Source organism: Lepisma saccharinum, chromosome 2 (assembly GCF_977018435.1).
Source record: "Lepisma saccharinum chromosome 2, izLepSacc3.1, whole genome shotgun sequence".
NCBI lineage: Eukaryota > Metazoa > Arthropoda > Insecta > Zygentoma > Lepismatidae > Lepisma > Lepisma saccharinum.
This window is the reverse complement of record NC_139230.1, coordinates 16,174,834-16,200,383: the sequence shown is the minus strand read 5'-3', so window position 1 is coordinate 16,200,383 and position 25,550 is coordinate 16,174,834. Positions and strand designations below refer to the sequence as shown.

At 33.9% G+C, this 25,550-nt stretch overlaps 1 protein-coding gene across 1 annotated transcript in view; it reads left to right on the top strand.

The window, feature by feature from the left end:
• MAPk-Ak2 (MAP kinase-activated protein kinase 2) overlaps positions 1 to 23,576 on the top strand; it is a 44,152-nt gene extending 20,576 nt beyond the window's left edge. The window contains exons 3-8 of the mRNA XM_083117103.1: positions 1,411 to 1,475; positions 2,256 to 2,363; positions 5,280 to 5,378; positions 8,135 to 8,210; positions 8,983 to 9,193; positions 12,580 to 23,576. Coding sequence (XP_082973229.1) covers positions 1,411 to 1,475; positions 2,256 to 2,363; positions 5,280 to 5,378; positions 8,135 to 8,210; positions 8,983 to 9,193; positions 12,580 to 12,813 — 793 coding nt within the window. The 3' untranslated portion in view covers positions 12,814 to 23,576. The remainder of the gene's footprint in view (positions 1 to 1,410; positions 1,476 to 2,255; positions 2,364 to 5,279; positions 5,379 to 8,134; positions 8,211 to 8,982; positions 9,194 to 12,579) is intronic.
• The last annotated feature ends 1,974 nt before the right edge of the window (positions 23,577 to 25,550 follow it).

Genomic DNA, 25,550 nt, shown 5'->3' with positions numbered 1-25,550 from the left:
TCTCACTTATCATATACAAATAACCGTTGACTAGACAATTATTTTGAAACAAAAGAATTGTAATTTTGTTCTATTTCTTTCATAAATAGCAGCTGCATTAGTAGTAATTAAACTAATTAATTAATTATAAGAATTATTAATTAATTTATTATTATTATTAATTAATTAAAGTATAATAAAACAATGGTAATGTGAATTTGTAGAAAGTTTTCGAGATAACACCCCCCTTGATGAAATCCTGTGTACGCTACTGCTCCCAATATATGCAAGTTATATGCACTAACGTTCCAAATATGCATTTATGTGCACTATAAAACTTTTCCAGTGTAATCCACATCAAGTGAAATGGATAAATCTGTTGAGAGTATATGAATTTTCCTTAAGGGAAAAAACATGAAAATATGCAAAAATCCACCCCGTACTCATCACTACCATCACTTATCCCCATTGCCACTAGGAACTACAAAAAAAAAAAAAAGTCTGCACATGCACAATATTTTGACATTACCCACTTGGTGCATGATAAGATTTCAGAACACAGAAAATTAGCAGGAAACAGGTTTATGTGAAAGCACCTTGGGGGTATTGGTGATGGCCTTTCAAACAGCACTCATCCTTATTGAACAGCTCTCTCTTATTGAAAAGGTACTAGCCATGCAGTTAAGGTTGCAGTCCATAATAAAAGGCTGTACATGTAATTAAGTTTGCCACAATACGCATTTTGACTCCAATTTAACCCAAAGACAGTTATTGTTTTCTACATGTTATAGACACTAAAGTTGCTGACCAAGGCAGTTTATTAAGAATTAAAAGCACTTTACATGTAATGTTTCTACCCTTTATCAGGGTCTTCCTCAGACGAAGAGGAAGTTTAGTTCTTTGTCTGAGGAAGACACTGATAGAGGGTAGAAATGTTACATGTAAAGTGCTTTTAATTCTTAATAAACTGCCTTGGTCAGCAACTTTAGTGTTTTAATATGGAAACATGCTTTTATACTGCAGCTATGGAAATTAGTCTTATCATGCAACACATTTGATTATGTCCACATATTGTACATGTCATGCTGTATTACAATACTACTGCTTGGAATTGATTGCTTTCCTCTTAAATGTAGTACAATAGAATAATTTCTTTGTTTCCTATGGTCCTAGTCATATATTAACTGGAAGCAACTGATGATTGGCTTGGCATAATTTTGAATTTTCTTTGTCAGCACAGTAAGTAAGGCAGTATTCTGATTTTTTTTAAAAAAATTAATAAGCTTGATTACTTCTATAGTAAAATCAGATAACTGATCATTTTGACCTCTAGCAATTAGTTGCAAGTAACTATCAATTCCTTCACATGATCAAGAACTAGTAGATAACATTTTATGGTTATGTAGTTGACATGTTACTATTCTATTACAGTATGGAAGGAGGTGAATTGTTTCAGCGGATAGAATCTAGGCAAGATGGAGCATTCACTGAAAGAGGTGAGAGTATGTGTGTGTGTGTGTGTGTATATATATATATATTTATTTGTATACAGTGAAGGTCCCTTCTGACCAGGCTATAGAGTAGTAATGCTTTAGCAATTCAGTAAATTTTAACATCGCAAGGTGTGGCTTTGCTTTTACTGAAATTATTGTGTTTGAGTGTGACACATTTGCTTTCAGAGTTGTAATGGAATACGTATTAATGAATGCAACAGACAATTTAATGCTGTCCTCAAAGGAGAATTGACCTGTCTCTTCATAATAAGTGTAAGGGGGTGTATTGAAAATGAACATTACAGTACTATTAAATATTAATTGACTGTTTGTCAATGCATATTCTGCCACTTTCAGCTACTTGTGATGAAGGTTATTAGATGAAATTAATGAAGGACATGCATGTAGAAGTACCTGTGTTGAGGCCAGGATTCAAACCCAGAACCTTTGGTGACGAGATCATGAGTCAACCCACTTGGTGCACCCTGCCACCAAAGCAGTGTAGGCATTTTTTCTGGTTCTGGAAAATAACCAATAATTCTTGTTTTCCTTTGCAAGTGAACTATACAGCCCTCTACTGTATAATCTCCCTAATAAACTGTCTACTAGCAGATTTTGTCTTAGAAAAGAGGAAATCATATATTTAATAATACACTGCACTTGAATTTTTGCTTTGATAAGTCTTCAGGGTAAAAATGGTTCTGTTCTCTATTGAATGACACTTGTACTGATTAATGTTTGTTGCCAAAATATATATATTAATACTAAGAAATTTAATTTCAGAGGCTGCTCAAATTATGAGGGACATTTGTCTTGCAGTCAAATATCTCCATGAATTGAATATAGCTCATCGAGACTTAAAGCCAGAAAATCTTCTATATACACAACTAGGTAAGAGTTTCTTTACATTAAAACATTTGATAAATTGCATAATAAGTAAATAGATTATAGTCATCCATGTAAACCATTCACATTATTCCTTAGAAATGAAAGAAGTGCAATAATACATGTAGATTGTAGCATCTATTTAACTGTAAATGAACTACTGTACTCCAAAATTTTAGTGTTGACATTGTATTGTGTAGGGGGGGGTTGCATCTCGAAAGGAGAGTTGGATGGACTCCTGGTGGAGAAAGCAAAGTAGTAGCGGCAATGGGGCTGCACACAATAGAAGCTGCTATGCAGGCATTGGTGTTCGAAGGCTTGTTGCACCATAGACCGGAGTCATGCTTTTGGTAGGTTGATTCATTGAAAAACTTTGGGTACAAGAGTTCTGGTATCCTACATGGGATATTCTAGGGATGTGACGAAGCTGAAAATTTACCGATGCCGATGTACTCACCGATAATTTTTTGAACCGATACCGATGCCGATATTTAACCGATTCCGATACATAAGATTATTAAACAGAAATGGGATGTTATTTTCAGCATGACAAAAATAAATTTGCTATGTACATTTCTATTGCATATCATATGTATGTACATATATATTCTCAAGAGTTGCGAATGTACATTTGCATCTACAAAATGTTATGTGAACCTTTAAGAAGAACATGGATTCTCAAGAGATTTAACATTAGTACACAAGCAGTTCTTTGAAATGCAAAATGAATTCCTGTTCTGCCAGATTCAACTTCAGAAATACAAGATTTGGAAGCACTTCAGGAAGTATCCTACTTCTTCTCTTATCGCAAATCTGTTCAGCAACACTGAACACTCAAAATCACTGAATACTGATGCAGCAGGTATGCCCAAGTATTTTCTCAACACTTGCTTCAGGTTTGAATATTCATTTTTGAATTTCCAATACAACAGCAGATCCTGGTTCAGCAATGTACTGTTTTATTTCCGATTTATAGTTAGCTTGATCCTCTGAATGAGAGTTTGCAATAATTTTATTACAAAAACTCAACAATAATGATGAATCATAACCAAATTTTCAATAAATCTTACAAAACTAGAGTATAAAACTTATTAGAAGGTAAAAACTCTAGTATAATCTGTACCGGTTTAAATAACGGATTTTTGCCGATACCGATTCCGATATGTCAATTTCTGCCAATTTTCATACATCTGTAATCGGTAGAGGCACATATTTTTGGTAAATAAAAAAGCAAAATTTCTGTATAAAAACTGAGTCAATTTCAGGTTCAAAAGCGGTAAATGAAATAAAATATCGGTGTTATAGCGGTGAATAATCACATAAAAAATGTTATATAAAATGACATTTTGGTTTTAAAATTGTGAATATAATCCTAAATTTGATTTAAAAACTACACTTATTCCACAGAATTAACATTTCACTTCTAATAGCCCATTTATGTAGTTATCAGAGTATTAAGTTTATTTCTGTGTAAAGGAGTCAATTTTTGTTTCTCCAATATTAACAGGAGAATTAATCAATTTTCCGGGAATTGCATAACTCTCAGGATAATTCAGACCTTAGAAAAGTGTCGCGTCAGTGAATAAACCCTAAATTTCGTGTTTAAGAGTTAATTTCGCTTTTTGCAGTTCATTTCGCATTATTTCGTGACAAAACATGGTCACAAAATGCATCTCACACCTTTCAAAAACATTAAAAATTAACACTACAATGTTTTTTCAAATTTCGTTTTTTCGTCAAAAACGAAATATTCATGCCCCTGGTAATCGGCTTCGGCACATCCCTAGGATATTCCCACTGGGAGAACCACATACTGACCACAGTGTACAAGAGGATGAAGAAAACATTTGGAAATGAATGAGACATGTTCGCAGTTAAGAAGAACTTGAATCTGCTGTTTAAGGCTAAGCTGGACCTTTGGTTGATGCCAGGGCAACTGTTTCCGAAACACCACTATGATATTCCAAAATCTGTAAAATTACGTGCGCTTAGAATTCTTCTATACCATTCACATGAAATGAAATGTGGTGTGCTTTCACTGTTGCGTAGATATTATTAATAGTTTTGTGACTACATAGGTCTATTAAACTACTGATATTATCTAGACAAAAGCATCATTGTTTGAAGCTGGAACTTAACACTCATTTGGTTCCTAATGTATTCAACGTAGCTGCAAAGTTGAAAACAGTCACCAAATTACACCTCAATTAAAGAAGAAAATTACTAATGTATGATTTGGCACACACACATTAAAAAAAATGGTTGTGATTAAAAATTCTTTTGGTTGTAATTTACTGAGCTCCATGACCAAGGCGGAGCTCCATCTGGGTCTCCCTGATAGTATAGTGGTTAAGGCTGTCACTTTGTAACCAAAGGATCCCAGCTTTGATTCTGAGTGGAAGCATGGTGGTTTACATCCCACTTTAAACTATAGATCCAGTCCCAATTAGCATAAACTAACTCCATGGTGGAACAGCCCTCTGAGGGTCAGGGCCTGCCAAGTGGCTTTTTGTTGGGTTACACATGGTCAATGCAATGTCATAATAGTATCGAATAACCTAATACATAGCTATAAATTTCAGCTTATTTTTCAGATTATTGCCATATTCTTTGCTACGAATTCATAAAAGGTGGTTAAATTTGCAAGGAACACTAAAAATCATGTAAAAGATCAGATTCACATATTTTTGCCAGTTACTATGCATAATAAAATGTGTTTAGCAGATTATAATTGCTGGAAATTCAGCCTATGTTTCAAGAAATGTAAAAATACTCAATTTCTCAAGGGAAAATGGATATATATATATATATGTCATTAATATACGTGCATGTGATTGGCATTTTAGTTTTCCTATACCTTATCATTAATCTATTTGTTGTACATAATTAACTAAATATTTGTTGTTTTTTTTTTCTATATAGGTGAAGCAGGTATTTTAAAATTGACTGACTTTGGATTTGCCAAAGAAACATTTTCCGTAGAGGCATTACAAACTCCTTGTTACACACCATATTATGTGGGTGAGTTTTATCATTTAATGTGTTTCTAAATACAAGAGTAATAGTTATTTGAAACACACATGAGAGAACAACAAGTGATTTTAGGTTCATCTAATAGTAATTTTTATTTTAAAATAATGGAATTTCATAAACTCTCAATGAGTAAGGAATGTTCGTGGTTAAATTATGTGACTAAAGGTTGTCTACTGATGAGAAATCCTTGAATTGTGCAAACATTATTAATAGAGATTCTGCATGAATTTCATTCAAGAACATTGATAGTTGCATTAGGATGTCATTCTATGAATGACATACATGAAACAATAAATGGTGTCACATTTACAGATTTGATCTTTCACATCAAATCTATGAGACTATGAACATATAATGTCACACAATACAGTCAGTATTTCATTATGCATTGTGTAGTTCAACTACACCAATTGCTTTCAAATTCGGCATACTCACTAATTTTGGCCTCGTAATCACGAATCTGCAGTTAAAATTTGGCGGTCATGTCTAGAAATTGCAAAATTACCTTGTCAATTACCACTATGATTCTCCATACACTAACATGGAAACCATGTTTTCTGATATGAAGACACACACACACACAACATACCTTTCTGCACAACGGTGTTGCTACCTTGTGTTCTGACGTAGTCATAACACAACGTTGCTCAAGTGTTGTGCAATAAGTGAGATTCGTTGCATGGAGCATTGATTTGCATGTGAGAAAATGGCATCTTGCGTAAAGGTGGAAAACATGTTTGCCCCATGAACCATTCACGGTAAGGTTAGTTTAGGTTAGGTTAGGCAAGCATAGTTAAAATTAAGGGTTAGGGTAAACATAGTTTTGAAATGCTACTCATTGCAAAAAATAGTTGTTTTCTTCATAAATGAAGGGTGTTTACTCCATTCACGGACCCACTTTTTTCGACTTATTTTGCAATTTCTAGACGTGACTGCCAAATTTTAACTGTAGATTCGTGATTACGAGGCCAAAATTAGTGAGTATGCCGAATTTGAAAGGAATTGAAGATACTTCCGGTATTGTAAATTTGCTCCATTTTTTCAATAGGTGGTATCAGAATTTAGAAATGTTCTGAAAAAATAAAGGGAAAGGACAGTATATACCAGTTGTTGCCAGTCAGCCAAGATCTGGAAACTCCTTTCATTTTTCAAATCCATGTCACAGCACCCCCTTTACTTTTGAAAAGGTTTACATAATAATTTGGTACATACCTATGTTGATATGTGAAGCACTTTTAGAGGAACTCCAGAACACAACTGCATGCAAGATATCCTTAATAATGTGTTGGAAAACCTAAAAATATGAAAGTGTGTTTATATTAAAAGTATTTAGGAAGACCCCAAAACTAGTGCATATTTTTAAAAATGTTGTAAAGTTACTTCAACCATACAGTAAATATTAAATTTTCAAATAAAATAAGATTTGAAAATGATTTTTATTTTGCAAGAGCTCAAATAGAACCCTAAATGGGTTAAATGAACCACGAAGTACAGACTACGTGTGTAAAAAATTCAGCCTTGAAATTTGGGAAAATCCTGGAATTGCACTTGAATCATGTGTTGTCCTTAGATAGCCACTCTTGACTGTACAAACAAAAAATATTATGCATTTTGAAGTGTTATGTGATCTTAGTTGTTTATATTTTCTATGATACATTTAATACATTTTTTAAACAAATCTGTCAAATACACGTTTTGGTATATATTAGGGATGGGACGATATGAAATTTTGGCCGATACCGATAAAGTACCGATATAAAATTTACCGATACCGATAACCGATATTCTACCGATCCGATATAAAATTAGAAATGGTCCTGGAAGAACCTGAAAGGTTCATTGACCTCCTTAAAAAATGTGTGTTTCAAAGTGACTGCAGTTCAAGAGAAATTGCATATTTAGACATTTACTTTTTTAAAAAGTAGGGCATGGAGATTATCCATAAAAATTACAAGAAAATGGCAGAATATTGCACTAAACTATCAGATATTTATCAATATATCAGATCGGTAAAATAATCGGTAATTTTACCGATACACCGATATGCCTATATCGGCCGATACCGATAGAGTACCGATTAATCGGTCCCATCCCTAGTATATATACAGTGGAACCTCGATTTTACATTTTTCAGGGGACTAAGCTGTAAAAACTTAAAATGCGGGAAAATGTAAAATTGAGGAAACTTTTATAACATTTTGCTACGTTAGCATCATCAAAATTGAATGTATAATGCCGAAAAATGTAAAATTGGGGTTTCACTGTATTTCTTGTGAACTCTCGCATGTGGTATACAATGTTTGCTTGCATATATGTTCAGAATACAAGGCTTTGGAGTTTGAATACTAAAGAGAGTTATTTATATTTATGGGAGCAACATTTCTGTGTCACCACAGAACATAAGTGAATTAACCGTTCAGTTCATTCTTGTAAACTGTTCATGCAAAGTAAGAGTTTCAAACTGTATAACTTAAATTCATTTTGATGCTACGTTTCACTACCATTGTAAATATGGCTTGATAATGATTCTTACACACACACACACATGCTTAATAATGAATCTTCCTGTGGATGTGCATTGGGCTGAGAATTTGTGTTTACACACATTAGTGTAACACAATTGTGCATTTTATGCTATTTTGCTAACGCCTTTTTACATGTATGGAATTCTAAGAAGCAAATCTCTCTTCTAAACAACATAAGATTATGCAAATAACTGTACTTTGTCTTTTTTTTTTACCTAGCACCTGAAGTATTGGGGCCAGAAAAATATGACAAGAGCTGTGATATATGGTCTTTGGGAGTGATAATGTACATTTTGTAAGTACATTTGTATTACCTCTTTATATTACTAATCATGTATATTTTTATTTGTGCAGTCACAGTTTATTCATAATTGCATGCTGATTTAAATGACATGGAGACATAGATATTCTAGTTGCTGGTGTTGATTGCTTTCAGTGTTGCTGTAAAAATTATAGTTTGTCTCTTACAAGCATCCTTAGATATGTTGCACTGGTACATAAAATGCTTTCACATGTTCAAAAACTACACACGTTAAGATTTTTTCAGGAAAACAGTGTAACACTATACTGCATTAAGCTTGCCAAAACTATACAGATATGTCCTCTATGATCAAGATTTTGAGTAAGAAATTAAATATTGGAATCAATTTAATATACAACTAACCCCAATACCAGTTCTCATGTCATTTCTGATTCGTATTCATACATTTGAAATCAGATTCATCCCATCCCTCCATGCCCATTGCCCTTAAGTAATAACATAAGATTTAGTACATGTTTCATAATTATTCACATTTATATATAATTCTTAATCCAGCTTCTCGCACTACATTTGTCAATTCATGCAATGTCCTTTCTCCATGAATATACATGTGAATAAAAAGTTAATTTGAAATAAGGACAGCCCTGGTTGCTATATAAAGCTAATTATAACTTGCCCAAGAGAAAGTGTATTTCTCTCTGCATCCGAAACTGCAGTCACTAAATTGAGATTTTTGCCATAGCATTGTATGTAATAGATTGGCTTTACATCAGTAATGCCTATGTACTTATCTTTCATTTTTCAGATTATGTGGATTTCCACCATTTTATAGTAACCATGGATTAGCAATTTCCCCTGGTATGAAGAAAAGAATTCGAACAGGACAATATGACTTTCCAAATCCTGAGTGGAAAAATGTGTCGCAGGATGCCAAGGAACTAATAAAAGGAATGCTGTGTATTGACCCGACAAAACGACTTACTATTGAACAAGTTATGCGCAACAAATGGATTGCAGTAAGTGTTGTTTACATGTGTTTTCCACTCTGTGAAAAAATGGCGAAACTTGCTCAGATATGGTTTTCACAAGATTCATTAACCAAAATGATTTTGTACATGAATTCCTGATAACTGTACAATGCATATTAACTACCTTAACTACATACGCCACAGCTCAGCTTATTGACATGACTATAATGAATTTATATGCATATATAACTAGCTGTGTGTGTGTTTTTATAAAAAAAAGCCTTTGTAAAGAGTAATACATAAAAGTCAAAGAAACAATAAGAATAGCACAAAACAAAAAAATAGAATATCTTAAGGGTAAGACATGTTGTGTACGAACATTGAGAGAACAACACAGCAAACTAGTATTTTGTATGGCCACCATGGGCCTTCTGCAGTGCAGCCAATCCTCGAGGCATGCTGGTTACAAGGTTATGGCAAAGTGTAACCTTGATTTCATGGAACCAAATTCGAATTATCTGTTCCATGAGTTCCCTCCTATTCAAGAATGTCTTGTTATGCAGTTTTCTGCTCATAATGGCCCACAAATTTTCAATGGGATTCCTGTAAGGTGAGTTTGGAGGCCACGGGAGTCTCAAAATACTCATGTCCTTGAACCACGTATTGACGATTTTTGCTCTGTGACATGAAGTATTATCGTTAGGGGCATGCATATTTCGTTTTTGATGAAAAAACAAAATGTGAAAAAACACATTGTAGTGTTAATTTTTCATGTTTTTGAAAGGTGTGAGATGCATTTTATGACCATGTTTTGTCACGAAATAATGCGAAATGAACTGCAAAAAACGAAATTAACTCTTAAACACGAAATTTAGGGTTTATTCACCGACGCGACACCTTCTGAGGTCTGAATTATCCTGAGAGTTATGCAATTCCCGGAAAATTGATTAATTCTGCTATTAATATTGGAGAAGCAAAAATGGACTCTGTTACACAGAAATAAACTTAATACTCTCATAACTACATAAATGTGCTATTAGAAGTGAAATGTTAATTCACTGGAGTAAGTGTAGTTTTTAAATCAAATTTAGGATTATATTCACAATTTTAAAACCAAAATGTCTTTTTATATACCACTTTTCATCCAATTTTTCACCGCTATAACACCGATATTTTATTTTATTTACCACTTTTGAACCTGAAATTGACGCCGTTTTTGTACCGAAATTTTGCTTTTTTATTTACCAAAAATATGTTCCTCTAATTATCGTCCTGGAAAACAAAATAGTCCATATTTTCTCCAGAAAAGTAGTCTCTAGCTGTTGTGAGAACTTTACGTTCCAGAATTTGAAGATATTTTCATGCATCAACCGACCCTTCATATATCTCCATCCTTCCGACACCTTAAGCAGTAAAGCAAGCCCACGTCAATCTCTTTTCGTCGGAAAAAATTGTGTGCTTCTACTAGTCTTCAGTCCAAGTTGAATATCGCCTCACAAACTCACGTCTTGCTCTCCTGTGTGCTTGTGTCAGCTTCGGCTTCTTACGCAGTTTCTTCTTCCCAATACCCACTTCGTGCAATCGAGACAACACAGTTGCATGGCTGAGTGCAATTCCAAGATCATTTCTAATTACAGAAGTGAGTTGGCGGGAACTCATTCCTCGATTCTGCAGTGCTGTTGTTTTCATTTGCCGATCTACTCTGGGTGATGTTTTCATTTTTCTACCACACTGTTGCTGAATTGACGATTTGTTATGCTGGTTTTGCTTGTGAATTACTCTCCTTGCTGTTGAATGGTGGATTTTGAGTATTCCACCGATCTCCCCGAGAGATTTACCTTCACTGTGCAAAGTAAGAATTTTGCCTTGCTTACGTGGTGACAAGTCACATTTCTTACCCATTTTACTTGTTTAGAGTCCACACACAGCAACAAAGCTACACAACAACAATACTGCCACTAACTCCTGTTTACCTTGGCCTACACATCACAACTGCAGCGCAGAATTCTCACGACAATAACTGACAAGGTGCTTTCAGTGCCATCTGGTGGGAATATTACTGATACACAAACATTTGACTAGCGCCGTTTGTGACCACAGGTGTCACAGATAATACAACGAAACTATCCTACTCTTCCTTTCCTTTTATTTCATTTCTAGCAGGCGGATACTATGGTTTTCTGTGTAAGTTACTGTGAGAATTGAGGTGTTGCTATTTTTTCTTTACAGAGTGTAATAATTGTGTTGCACTATTTTTCATGTGTGTTTCTCTGCATAATCGAAAACTTGTGGTACCAGACATATATTGAACATCATTAACAAAGACAGTCCAAATTTTTCTTAGTGAATGCTATTATGTTAACAGCATGTGATGTGCAATATTGATTTTTTGTGTAGGTATTGAATATGTTATGATGTTATTTAATGGGAACTTATTTTTTTTCTGAAATAAAAGAAAAAGGTAAAGTGCTCCCCTGTGCATAGCACCATGCCATGAAGGCATATAGGGGGTGTGGGGGTGATGTGATCAGCATCACGCCCCTGACCACCTTTACCCCCCAGGGTTTCCCCCAGGTACCCATGTTATTCGACACTGGGTGGGCGCCGGGGCCTCTTCCATCGTTAGAAAAGTTCCCGGATTTGAACTGGCCGGGGATCGAACCCGGGACCTTTAGCATGGTAGTCAGACGCGTTACCGACTGAGCCACCACTTTAAACTGTAGGTCCAGTCCCAGTTAACCTATATTTTTTCTGAAATATAATATGAAATTGTAGTATAAGTTTGTTTTTTATCCATATTCAACATGGCTGACTGGGAGTAGCCTATAGGGGCAGTCAAAAAGCAGGCCTGCCCTCTTGTTTGACGTTTCCTTTGTTATTTGAGAGTTCTTTTTGGTTACTCTCAGCTGAAGCCATTAAACATAGTAAGTCAAATAGAATCCATAGTTGAATGTTTTATTTTTACCTACAATTTACCTATGTGATACAAATTTGTCTTATCATATGATTGCTGGTATCAGGGTGTAAGGGGTGACCCTTTCCTAAGACACCTGAATGTCAACCTGCCGTCCACGTAGTCCATCCAGTACTGCATTTTTCAGACTAGCAAGGCTCTGGCATCTGGACTCACAGTCAGTATAATCCTCTGTGGGTATCAGGTTTGATACCTGGTGAAGGCATATAACACAGTGGTTTGGATCCCACTTTAAACTGTAGGTCCAGTCCCAGTTAGCCTATTTGTGCATAAAAGTGAACTTAAAGCAACAAATCAAACCAAAAAACCTCTGTGGGGCTCATGTTTGTCATTGTCCCTTCATGCATCTCATTTTATCCCTGTTCATCCTCTTCTTCGCCAAAAGTGGCAGAAAAGCAAAGCAAAATAGCTTCAATCAACCAGTTTATACATTTCATTGACAAATGTTTTCCCTTTTTAGCAATACACAGATGTTCCTCAAACGCCTCTTCATACTGGTCGTATGTTGCGTGAAGGGGAAGACATATGGCCAGAAGTGCAAGAAGAAATGACTCGCTCCCTTGCAACAATGAGAGTGGACTATGACCAGGTCCACATTAAGAACCTTGATAATTCGAATAATCCTCTGCTGAACAAGAGGCGCAAGAGGGTGGGTTCAGGAACAACAGCTTCTGGAGTTAAGGCTGAGAAGTGATAGTGATAGCCAGCAATTACTGATGTATTATATGATGGGAGATGCAACCAGAATGAGTATGGGTGCAGAAAGAGTTTTACAGGTTTAACAGAAATACATTTACTAGGTAAAATTTTTACTGGAGGAATTAAATGTTAAGTGGCATTTTATGTTCCATGATTGATAATTGTTTGCATTAAAATTCTGAATGTTTTTTTATGTAGCTGTATAGTGTTTTCACCATTTTTACTTAACTTTCATTTCAAAAGTATTTAGTCAGGCTAATTAATATTGATATTATATTTTGAAAAGTCTTGCACTGAGAGACTGGCCGTTTCGTGTTGTTTCTTTTCAGAAGTGCAATAAATGGGAAGTGCATGCATGTACTTACTTGCCTATTACATGGCTATTGAAAGTTGGCTATAATAAGCTTGATATGTATCTGATTAATTAATTTGTAGAGAAATACTTATTTTACACCATGTGGCTGTAGTACAACTGACTTTTCTAGAACATTTTTGGAAAGTTTTTGTTTACACTGTAAACAAGTGTCTATTGTCTATTAATCACTTTGCTTAGTTTATGTTTGTTTGCCTTAATATGCATAGATTTGATTAAGTGTTTGTGCAATAATGTGCTGATGATTGATTTTGTTTTGATTCAGAACTTTTCTGTTTGATGTACTCTAATTTTAGGGCTGTTCTAGTGAAGCACATAATGAAGCACATCTGTTTTCACAGTACATGGTACTTCAAGAATATGCCATTATTTGCACTCTGAGGTTAACAAACTACTTCTGTAATGTGTTGTTCCCTAACACGGTTTTAATTTTGTCAACAAATAGTTTTACTTGTTGATAGCTATTTTATTTTTCTGTTCATATTTTAAAAATAATTACCTTAAAAATACCCGCCTCTCATTTTGTTAACATTTCACATTGTTAAGATTGCTGAAGTACAAAATGACCCTGTGTGCTTTGTAGTCCAGATATGCAAAAACCAATAAAACATATCCTTCAAAATTATGACAGTCAGTAGCTAGTCTTCCATATTTATTTTGTTGAAGCACATAAAAGATGTTTTATTTCTGCTTGTGGAATAAAAAAGGCAGTATTTGAAGGTGATATATTTTGTTATTTATATAATGACAAGACATACGAAGCCAGGTTGTGGTTTGAATTTTCAGAACAAATCTAGTGTGATAACTCTGAAATATAAGCAGTACCCATTACCATTTACAAAAACCAATTTTATTTTATTTTTGTTGTAATTCATATTCCATTAAAATACATGTTAATTATAGTTATGAATATATTAATGATCATCTAACATTGTTTTATAATGCAAAGACATTATTTGTTCACTAAAAAAAGGAATAAATATATTCTTGCCAACTGTAGATTAGAGCGAGAATTTATAATAGTGCATGATTTGCATTTGCTATGAACAACACCCATTGCTGGAATAAGAGGGTAATGTACATTGCAATACTGGTTGCATATATTTTGGATTTAAGAGAATTGTGTATTTCATATGAGGGACAAAACAATATTAATTTTGCTGATTTTTACTTTGTTGAAAGGTAGGAATGGAGAAAAGAAAACTTACCTTACATTCAGAACAATTTGGACAAGAAATTTCTGTATTAAACATTAAACTGTAGGTGATTCTGTAATGCAAATAGTGCCTTTTATGTCTGGAGAGGTATCATTTTTTAAAAAGAATTGGTGTACATATTTATAGTGTTATTTTAAAATATATACATATTTGTACTAAAAGTATTTATCTCAATAAAATTCCATTTCATCGATTGTGTCTTGAAATTTCCTTTTCAGTTTTAAAACAAAAAGTTCATCCAAATTTGTTGGAAATGAACTGATCTTTGTTGTAACTTACTATGGAAGGTCGTAAATAGCAAATATTTTAAGAAAGAAAAATATATTATATCGGAAAGTTACATCTAAGCAAATGTTAATTTAGTTTTACCAGCATACACCTACCAACATCAATTAACAAGAAATTTGCTAACATATTTTATTCATTTTTGGTGTAAGTGTTCAAAAAAGGTTACTTTTTTAAAATTTTTACCAGAATTTTTAGTTGCAGTTCTTTATCTCTGAAATAAGAAATTCTCAGACAAGTTCAGGTGCTATGGTATAAGGTTACAACACAACAGTGAATATTTCCCCTTAATTCATCAGTTTATGGAAATATTCATTTCAGTGTTCTGGAATTTAATGAAGTTTCTTCAGGTTCTTGTACAAAATATGTACTTGTTGAGAGAGTATATTGCAAATGCTATTAAAGAAAACAGAACCATGCAAGCAAATTTATTTTGAGTTAGGGGAGGGGTCAAACTCTCACTTCATTATGAATGAAATATGTTTAATTGGTTTCATATCATGCACACATTTAAACTGAATATATCAAGTAAAGTATATATCATGAATTGCAACAGTGCTCTCGATCTTAAAAATGACTACAAACTGCTTCAACCTTAACATTGGTAGTGCCATTATAATTTTTAAAAAATTAAAAATGAATGTGATAAAAATAGCATAACATTTAACTAAATTTAGTTTAGCAAGATGTAATAGATGTTTCATGAATACAGACTACAGTCCCATGAATTAATGGAATCATCAAATACATTCATACTTGAATTATATCATTTGGTGTGCAAACCTGATTTACACAAGTTGAGATAAAGTATATATTCAACAAGTTTTTTTTAACTCCAATCTGATGCAAATATCAAAAGAAACAAATATATTTAAAGAGTGATACCTATAGTTTAGAATTCTCTGACAATAACAGTATTGGAATTTGAAAGAAAAAAGTCAAAATTTATAGTTGATGTTGTACAATTGCATTATATGACATGCCTATGTAACTTGCCAGGTACACAAAATACCATAATGCTAAATATATGACAATCACATATCAAAATATACTAAATTCAAACTATAGTTTTATCAATGATTTGATTATTTTATAAATTAAACTCTGTTGAGATTAAGTTGGGATCACATGGGGTTTTAGCATTTACATAATGATTCAAAGAAGTTGAAAATTGACAAAAGTCTCCATCTGTCATCAGGAATCAATAAATGTATCTTTAACATTTTACTTAATATAAATTGTTGTATGTGTGTTCTTTTTAAAAAATTGCAACTGTAAGTGGCAAAGAACAAGAAAATACATATATGTAATGCCTATTATGGGGCATGACAAATGTCAGTAGTCTAAGTAAATTTATCATAGATGATGAAATAAAAGACACGTGGATGGTATACATTCATGAAAAGTTGTGGCAGATGTGGTGTGCAGCACCCAAACACTACAGTATATAAGAAAGGGGAAGTTTCAATGTAAAAATAATACCTACCAATTTAACCCTTTCAACTCTGACATTTTGAAATTTATCACCCAAAAATATTTTTTTGCCAACACTACAATTTCAAGGGTGCAAGATAAACAAATTTGAGATATGTATTTTTGTGTATAGGACCCAAAAAGCCATCCAAACAGGTGAAAAACAGGAACAGACCAGACTTACTTGTATAATTTACAAGTGTGCCATGTACTTAAATAACATAAATTAGACAGTCATGAAAAAATTAACAATTTGCTGGTCATAGGTGGCTTCAACTATTCAGAAACATGTGGTTTGTAAGGAACCCCTGTAGATGAGATGTTGTTATGTTGTATCTGTTACAGTCGTTCAGCACTTGCCACATCAAAGCTATTTGAAGGATCTTGACATATTCACATTGGGAATTAAGTATATACAGTGACTTATGTTGAAACATTTAGGGCATAAAACCATATTACTTTCAGAGGAAATTTAATTTTCCGTAGGCACTATACATGTTATGTCCATTACAAGTTATATATTGTTTTCATAGTGCCTTATTTAAACTGTAACCGCATATCTTTCCAAAAATGAACACCCTGTCATGGTCTGCAATTGAGTAAATTTTTATATTTCAAAATTTACATTAAGTGTGTGGAGACCAACAACAAAAGTGTAAGAGTGCTACTTGAATGTTATGTCCATTATGCTGGAATGTACCACGCACACACATACGTACAGAGAGGAAGGGTAGATGTGTAGGTAGGTTATATCAATGTAACAAACATATGTTAAACTCTTATGAAGCACATGGTCAGTCTTATTTGCATGTACCAATAAAAACAAGAATTGCAGTCCATTCATGAGATAGTAACATGTAATGATTAGCTAGAACTACTCCACTTGCATGTATATAGAATAACACCAAAATTGTTTTGCGAGAAAGGCTGGGAGGTGACAAGTTTATTTTAAGTCAAATTTATGCTTACATAGGCTAATCAGGATTGGATGTACAGTTTAAAGTGGAATCTCATCCACTGTGCAATGTACCTCCACCAGCAATTGAACCTGAGACTCCTTGATTACAATGCTTTCAGGGAGAGTTGGAGGCCAAATGGGTTAAAAGTGGATATAAAGGAAAGCAGTTGGATTATTGAGTGATACATTAAGGGCTCAGGTTCGTGCTACTGGTTACTTGGCCACACCTTTGCAGATTTCCACCCTGAGGCACATGTAGGTTGTTCCTGTGATTGCTAGAAGACTGCATTATGTAGCAAAGGCACATCTAGGATTTTAGAGAAGTTACATGGGTATGACAGATCATATTCTTTATTTTTCAAGTTTCATTGGAGTATTTTGTAAACTGTTCCAAATTAATGTTAAGGCTCGGCTGGACCTTTGGCCGATGCCAAGGTAGTTGTTTTCGAATTTTCCTCTCCTTTCAAAAAACTGCTATGATATTCCAAAATCTGAAAAATTACCTGTGCTTATTTCCTTCTACAAGCCTCTGAATCTTCATGTGGTTTGCTTTCACTGTTGTCTTAGATATTATGAATAGTAATACGTAGCCACAAAACTATTGAGAATATCTAGACATCAGGGAAAGCAAACCACATACTCCAGAAGGAATTCCAAGCATGTGTAATTTTTCAGATTTTGGAATATCATAGCAGTTTTTTGAAAGGAGAGGAAAATTCGAAAACAACTACCTTGGCATCGGCCAAAGGTCCAGCCGAGCCTTATCCTGTGAGCACATCATATTGAAACCATATTTGTTTATTGCATTTGTAACCTAAAAGAATTAAATTTGGCTAACAGAATATGTAGAAATAGCAGAAATGTGTAGAAACGCACACAAAATTGTGTGTATGAGACACCATTTTGTCACAACTTGTATGTGCATATTTGTGTAAGAATCATCTTGTGCCAAATTGCAACATCATTTGCCATTTGTCAACAGTAGCTTGCCATTGCTCATTCCATTGTAATTGCTCATGTAATGTCAAACATGCATAATATCTAATGTGTGACCTAACTATTTGGTTTTGTGTGTTTTTCCTATGGGTGTTGATGCGTTTGTTTTCAAGATCTATTTTATCTTATACTACAAATTTGTCTATGGCAGTTATTCACCCTGCACATTATTGTGGGCTTTCATAAAATAGTTCAAAGACAGATTTGCAAAAGTAATAGCAATGATCATAAAGAGAAGCATATCTGAAATTGCCCTTTTCATTGAATTATTTAATATGGTACCAGAAACAGTAGTTAGAGGCATAGATATAACTAAGTAGGGAACACTTATTAATAAAATTTTGGAGATTTTTATCATATATTTTAAAGAGGCATAGTTAAATTGAAAATGTAGAAACAATTATTGAAGAGAAAATAATTTAAACACCCCATGTCATAAATAATAATAAATTGTGCAGGTAAATTCAAAGATAGGCGAGAGCTGCTAATAGATATTACTTTTGTTGTATGAAGTTACTGAGGTCTTCCAGGGTATCATAGAGAGTAGGAAAAGAATATTCATTACTGTTCTAAGGCCAATTATTATGGAAAGTGAGGATCTAAGTTTGGTAACTAGATCCATCTTTAATGTAAACTACTTTCCTTCAAAATAGTATTTATCAAAGATGTACGATAAATTTTCCATCTTGACAATAATGTTTGGACAATTTCAATGTAGTGTTTATTCGTAGCACATTTTTCATCATGATCATCTTTTTAATGGAAATATGAGTTTTCATTGCAAAGATGATACTAAAGGCTGAAAATGAATGTATATTTGGTTTGCCAAATGGGAAGAGTGGACTGGATAATGGCAGAGAAATTGCATTGCAATTTATAAAGTATAATGAAGCATATTTCAGTGTGAAGAAAAATATCCCATAGATGTGATTCAAAACATTGAAAAGAAAGTATTTTGTGCTCCTCTTACATTTAATAAATTAAAATTGATTGTTTTTTCTTTGTTTGGTATTTGGAGACTAGGAGATTGTAAGACAAAGGGCAGTAAAATTAGAAAAGTTAGTGTGCATTTGAATGGCAGAATATGAATTTCTAAGTATATAAAACAATTAATGCACAGTTATATGTAAAGGATATATATGTTGATGTACATGGGGAAAATGTAAAGATACAGAATTAATTGTAATTATTGTACATATATATTTTTCCTTGCACAAATACCTTTCGATGATAGACTACTGCATTCATGCATCAAAATTATTTTTTTAATAGTTTAGTTATTTTTCCTAGCTACTATATATAGATAGTGACTGTGGTAATGAAAGTAACACAAAAAATATTCAAAGATTGATGCATGGATGCAAATAAATGTTTTGCTTATTATACTATACTTTTTGCATTTTTGAGACTTGCAACATGAAAAGTATTTTGTTTTGATTTCTCTTTCATGTTGAAATATTGAAATGTTTGGTATTACATGCAATGCATGAAGCATTCACCATCATGAAATTATTATCTGAAATGTCTAGTCTTTTACTGAATTCAGATATATATAGTACATAAGCACAATGAATGACAATGTAGGATTCTTGAGTTTTATAAATAAGAAGTGACAAGATAAATATATAAACATACATACAGATTAAGTAAATTAAATTTAGTAATAGCGTAATTCAATTGCCAGATTTTCAGCAGTATTATTGATAGATGAAATAAATGTTGACTCCATTGAAATATGTTGTTATTGTTACAGAGTCATGTAAAATTGTTATAGCTGTTATGAATAAAATGCCAGCTATTTTCGTAAGAATGTTCATGGAGTCCTTCCTTCCTAAATCTTGTGTTTCAAGCAACTGTTCAAATAATATCTATGTTACTATAGAAATTACTGCATGTTAAGGTTTTATAATTCTATAAGATTTTACAGTTGTGAAGATGATAGTTGTTACAATGTCATGATTGTGCCTAAATTTTGTATGTGAAGGGTTGACTTTTAAAAGTTTATGCATTACAGTACAAGAGTTGTTAACTGTTGAAGCCTCTGTATTAATATGCCATTAAATAAGCAAAAAATTTGGTAAATATTTGCTGTTTTGCTGTGTATCCATCTTCTTAACTTACAGTGAACAACAGTTATATGTGAAACTATTATCCCTAGAATAGTTGTTTGTCATAATAGTGTATGCATTAACAATAATTTTATATTCTAAACTGATGCTGATTGTCTCAATATGAGGCATTGAAATGCTCGGTTTATACAGAAGAAAGTGAAGTGTTTTTTACTGTAAAATGATTTCAACATATTACTTTTTTCTATGCAGAATAGAGTTGGATCTCTATATATATACACTGCACTTGGATTATCATTGTATGTGACATATTTGTATTGATTGCACAAATAACATTATTCGTTAGGTTTGTATTCACTGGATTTAGTTATTTTATTTCATAAACACAGAAAAGGAATAAACAAGTGGCACAGCACTTTTAAAATTGTAAGTTAGAGCAACTAAAAATACACTGATAATTTTCCCACAAATCTTCTAATGTGTAGTGTGTTCTTAGAAGCTTTACCTAACTACACCAATAAAACACAAACAAGATCGAAGTCCTGAGTGTCTTCAATATTTTGGCTTATATATGTGTTCCATCAAAATCAATTCAAAATATTAAAAATGCATCAAATTTTTTGGGAAAACTGTAGTTTGTGTTGCTGAATTTTCCAATTTATTATACGGCGTACGTTTTTAGAAGTGATATCGGTCAGGGCCATGCAAGCATGTCCTTCGTGATCAGCCAATGGCAGGAGTGGAACATTGTACAGTTAGGAGACTGCAGCGTGCAAGTTAAATGCAGTGCTCTGTATTTTTCTTGCGCACAAAACGTTTTTATCAAACTTGCCACTTTAAGATTCATCAGAAGATGGGGGGCCGACATTTTGAACCTGACTGTCCAAGTCCCATGAATTATTGTTTCTTCAAGAAAACGGGAAACAGCATGCCTCGACACACACAACAACCCGCTCATTTTCTGTTGGTCTGTTTCTGAGAAATATGGGAAACAGCACGCCTCTATACCCTCACACACACAATAACCCTCTCATTTTCTGTCTGTCTGTTTCTTGGTTGCCACCGTGTTGATGCCGCTGAGTTGTTGTGTCTTTCGCAAGCTATGGGTGTTAAATTCGGCTGAATATACACAATTTTATTTTTAAAGTGTATTATTACTTCAAGGAATTGGCGTCGGATCAGTGCATGCATGCTGGATCAGTGTTTTCTCAGTCGGGAACTTACGGCTAAAGCATGTGGTGTAGGTGTCCATACTGTGTTGCATATAATAAAACAGTGTAAAATATCTACCACAGAAATCGGTGAACCCATATTCAAATCTCCTGGCGCAAATGCTAGAAAACAGAAAGGAGAGCGATGACCTTGCAGTTCCTCTACAATAAATACCTTCAAACTTCTTTCAGGTACAAGTTTCTCCTATATGCTGCATTGATATGATATTATAATCCTGTGTAGAAATGTTCACTATATTATTTCACTGTATTCAAATATAATGTGCATGTATTATATATAAAAAAGCTGAAAAATGGTACACAGTGAATTCTCTCTGTTTCCCTTCCGCTAGCAGTTAGTTTGGCAACAGTGCAATAACACTGGCTGCATATTGGCTGAACTCATGTTCCTTCTAAAAGCGTATGCCGTATAATCATGGTTGTAGTAAATGGAGTTGAACAAAAATAGTAATATTATGTTACTAACTTACATTTAATACAGTTTTGTTTTTCAAATAGCAATTTTCTATGACCTATGAAAAAATAGGGTTGTTGGATAAGTAGTAGATTAAATAGTTTAAAATATAATTTATATGCATTTGTGAACACATAAGTATACATATTTCTTGTCTAATTTTCTAAATCTCTGTTGATGTAACCAGACTTAACTCTCCGGTATCCGCATCCTCATTGAAGCACTCAGTGCCGCCTCATCAAGACAAACGTTATTTACTTAAATTATTGATGCAAATCGAGGTTGAATTACACTAGCACATACTGGAAATCAGGCGAAATATACATGAACACAAACGTGTCCATTTCGGACATTTTTATCAGCTATTAAAAGAAATGTAAATAAGAATGAATGAGTCCTATAGAATTACAAGCTTAGACTGTTGAAGCAAATGCACCAAAATATTATCCTCAAAGTAATTAAAACTTTGCCATATAATGAAGCACTAAAAAATTAACTCACCATTCACAAAATTATCAAAGTATTTTCCAAAAATGTTCAACGTATTTTTTAAATTGAATTGAAATCATGCAACTTGTATGGACGTAGAAAGGAACTATTTGTTCCAAAACTCTGTAAAAATCTTACCGACTCTCAGAGAAAGCAATCAAATGTAGAAAATACACCTCTAAGAAACTTGCAAAATATTTTTAAAATGTTCAAATCTCAATTTGTTTCTCGTACTCTTACGAGGTATACATAAGAAAATACATACTGACTCAAATATAAGGAACTGAATGTTTTCACTTTTCAATATCGTTATTTTGACAACTCCAGCATTTTGTATGATACTGGCATGGTTTCTGCATACAAATAATTTGCATCCAAATCAACATACCATTGTTTTATTCTTATTTCCCCCAAATTCATGGCTGGCGTGCTGTGATTTAAGATATGAAACGTTCCCGCGTGGTACCGAGTGCCGCCAAAGGGGGACTGGTCACTTCAGAAGTGTGTAAGCAACTGAAAGAATTACACAAAATGTGCACCAACGCCTCTATGTTTTTGTGGGAATAGTGTAGATAAGTTACTTAGTAGTGCTTTCCCGACCATTATTGCGGTGGTAAGGAAAATAATTCAAAAATTTAAAGAAGGCAGCACCGAGTGCCGCCATGCAGGTTACGGAGGGTTAAGCAACATAGAGATTAATGAATTCAGCAACTGGAATAATTGAGAACTTTCCAGTGTAAAGTGGTTTCCCTTTGTAACTTTAACCCCTTCCCCTTTCCACACACAAACGTGCACACGCATTCTTTTTAGCATATCCTACTTTTCCATATTCTCGTTTTCAGAAATTGCTTAGGCACTACATTGCATGCTAGACATGTAGCTTGCTGGTCATATCCAAGATTGAAATGGTACTAATTATGTATTTATATTAAATGCAAACTTTCTTCAGTTACGCGTACTTATTTTGTGGAGTCGTGTTTTAGATGATCAGTGAGTGAGATACCAGGAAGTAAAGTTACACCAACTAGGCTGTAAATCAGCATCCTCCCTTTTCACAGTTTGCCAGATGCAATTAATGTGGCTTCATGTATCATTCTGTTTTCCTGGCTGCTGAATAGAATGAACTATTGTGATGTTGCATGTGCTTGTTGTGTTCACACATTGAAACATAGGTTAAGTTGCTAGAGACTTGATCATGCCTCTGCTGAATAACAGATGCAAGTGCATTGGCAACATTGTTCAAATGATGTTGCACTCCTTCGTGCAAACATATACTACACATGGTATAAAAAAAAGAGGAAGGGTGAGTAGGCACCAAAGAAAAACAGAATTTCAGAAACTCTTGTCACATCCCTGAGGCCTGCACTTGTTGACAAAGCCACAAAGAAACCACACACAAAATTAGTGCAACACAATGAAACACATTGTAACAGCTTTTGCTTGATTCGTTAGTTTCGTCAGATTAATGTTACTTTAAGCAGTTATAAATACAGTCCATAAAAGTGCCAAAGAACAATTATGAAGTTCATTAGTATAATGTGTGCCATTACAATTAAGCATTTTAAGAATTGTTTAAGAATAATTAAAACTTGACAAATGTTGGGAAACTATCTATATTGTTCCCAGTGTAGAATCATGTGGGCAAAAATGTATTTCCATTATTTATAAATGTAGTAACAATGTAAAATTAATGCAAAGCTATTGTACTTCAATATTATCCAATGCCATATATATATTAAATTGATGTGATTCTTACAGAAACATTTGTATTAAAAGCTGCAGAGTGAACAAGTAATTTCTGTATATATAGGCAAGAGTTTTAATCTAATAGAGCACCAACACTGAGCATTACTTTTTTTTTTTTTTGCACCCATTCAGCACCCACTTGTCTCAGTGGCCAGGCTGACTTTCTCACTCTCCCCTCTCTACCCATAACGAATTGATTATTAATACAAAAGAGCAATACTATCTAATCAAACAATTAGTTTAAAGCTAAAATTGATTCATAGCATTGAGGTTAAAATTCAGTTCTGTTGTCTGTTCCTTGTATGTTGTGCCTTTGTGATAGTACGGTGGTTGGAGGGTCCAGTTTTTTGTGTATTTCAGGTTAGTTATGCCTTTAAGGTAGCCACTCATCTAGGGGTCCATGCTTTGCTTCTATTCATATAGTGGTTAGGTGCCATGCAGACAATGTAGTAGTGTTGTGGGTGCTTGATTAGCTAGTTGTACAAAAAGCAGGCTGTTTACCACATTGCCTTTTTTATGATAGAATTTGGAACTTGTATGCAAATTCTGCTCTCTCTCTCTCTATCTGATTTTCTGCAATAAATTAAATCATCTGTCAAACAGGACCTTGCCTTTTGACAGTTACCACTATTCAGTGGTCCAAGTGGAAATTGTTAGCGGGGTGAAAGTTTGCTCGAGCCTTGAGGCTAGCTGGGGGAAATGCTTTACGTAATTCATCATATGAGAACCAGAGGAACGTTCAGTTTTCAATTTTGTTTAACGTATCTTCTGTTTGGAGTCAGATCAACATAATATTATCTTCCCTTCTAATCATTAGCAGTAAGGTGGAGTCTCATATCTCCAATTTACCGACTAAGAATACATTATTTCCCCTCTCCTGTAAATTTGATAAATTGGAGTTATGTTCCTCTGGTTCTCAAATGGCAAATTGTTCCTTGCTGGGGGATACAATACTCCTCAAATTCAGGCACTGCCACTATTGAACCTGTCGCATGTTGCCACTAATTACAGAGTCAAGATGAATGGGGGGGGGGTGCAACACATAAAAATATCTAGGTGTAGGTTTAGTTAATCTGATAAGGGTGTGCTGGAATAGAACAAGAAGTAATGGGGGAAAAAATTGGGACTGAAGAAAAGAAAAGAGTAAATGAATGGATAGGTAGAAAGTGAGGAAAATAATCATCTGCAAATCACACTTGTGGACATTGACAAAGAAACTTTTTCTCTGGAAAAGACCAGCCAGAAAACCTCGACCTCGAAAGTAGGATGGGGCTTGTTTTCACTGCCATAAATCACTTCAGAAAACAGATGCAAAAAAATTGTGCAGATCAAAGAAAATAAGTGACAACTGATGCCATAGTGCACCCTCCTTACAAGAATAGGTATCATCGGTGCCTTGAGTGGAGGCCACATACCACTTCAGGTTTAAACAAGATTGGG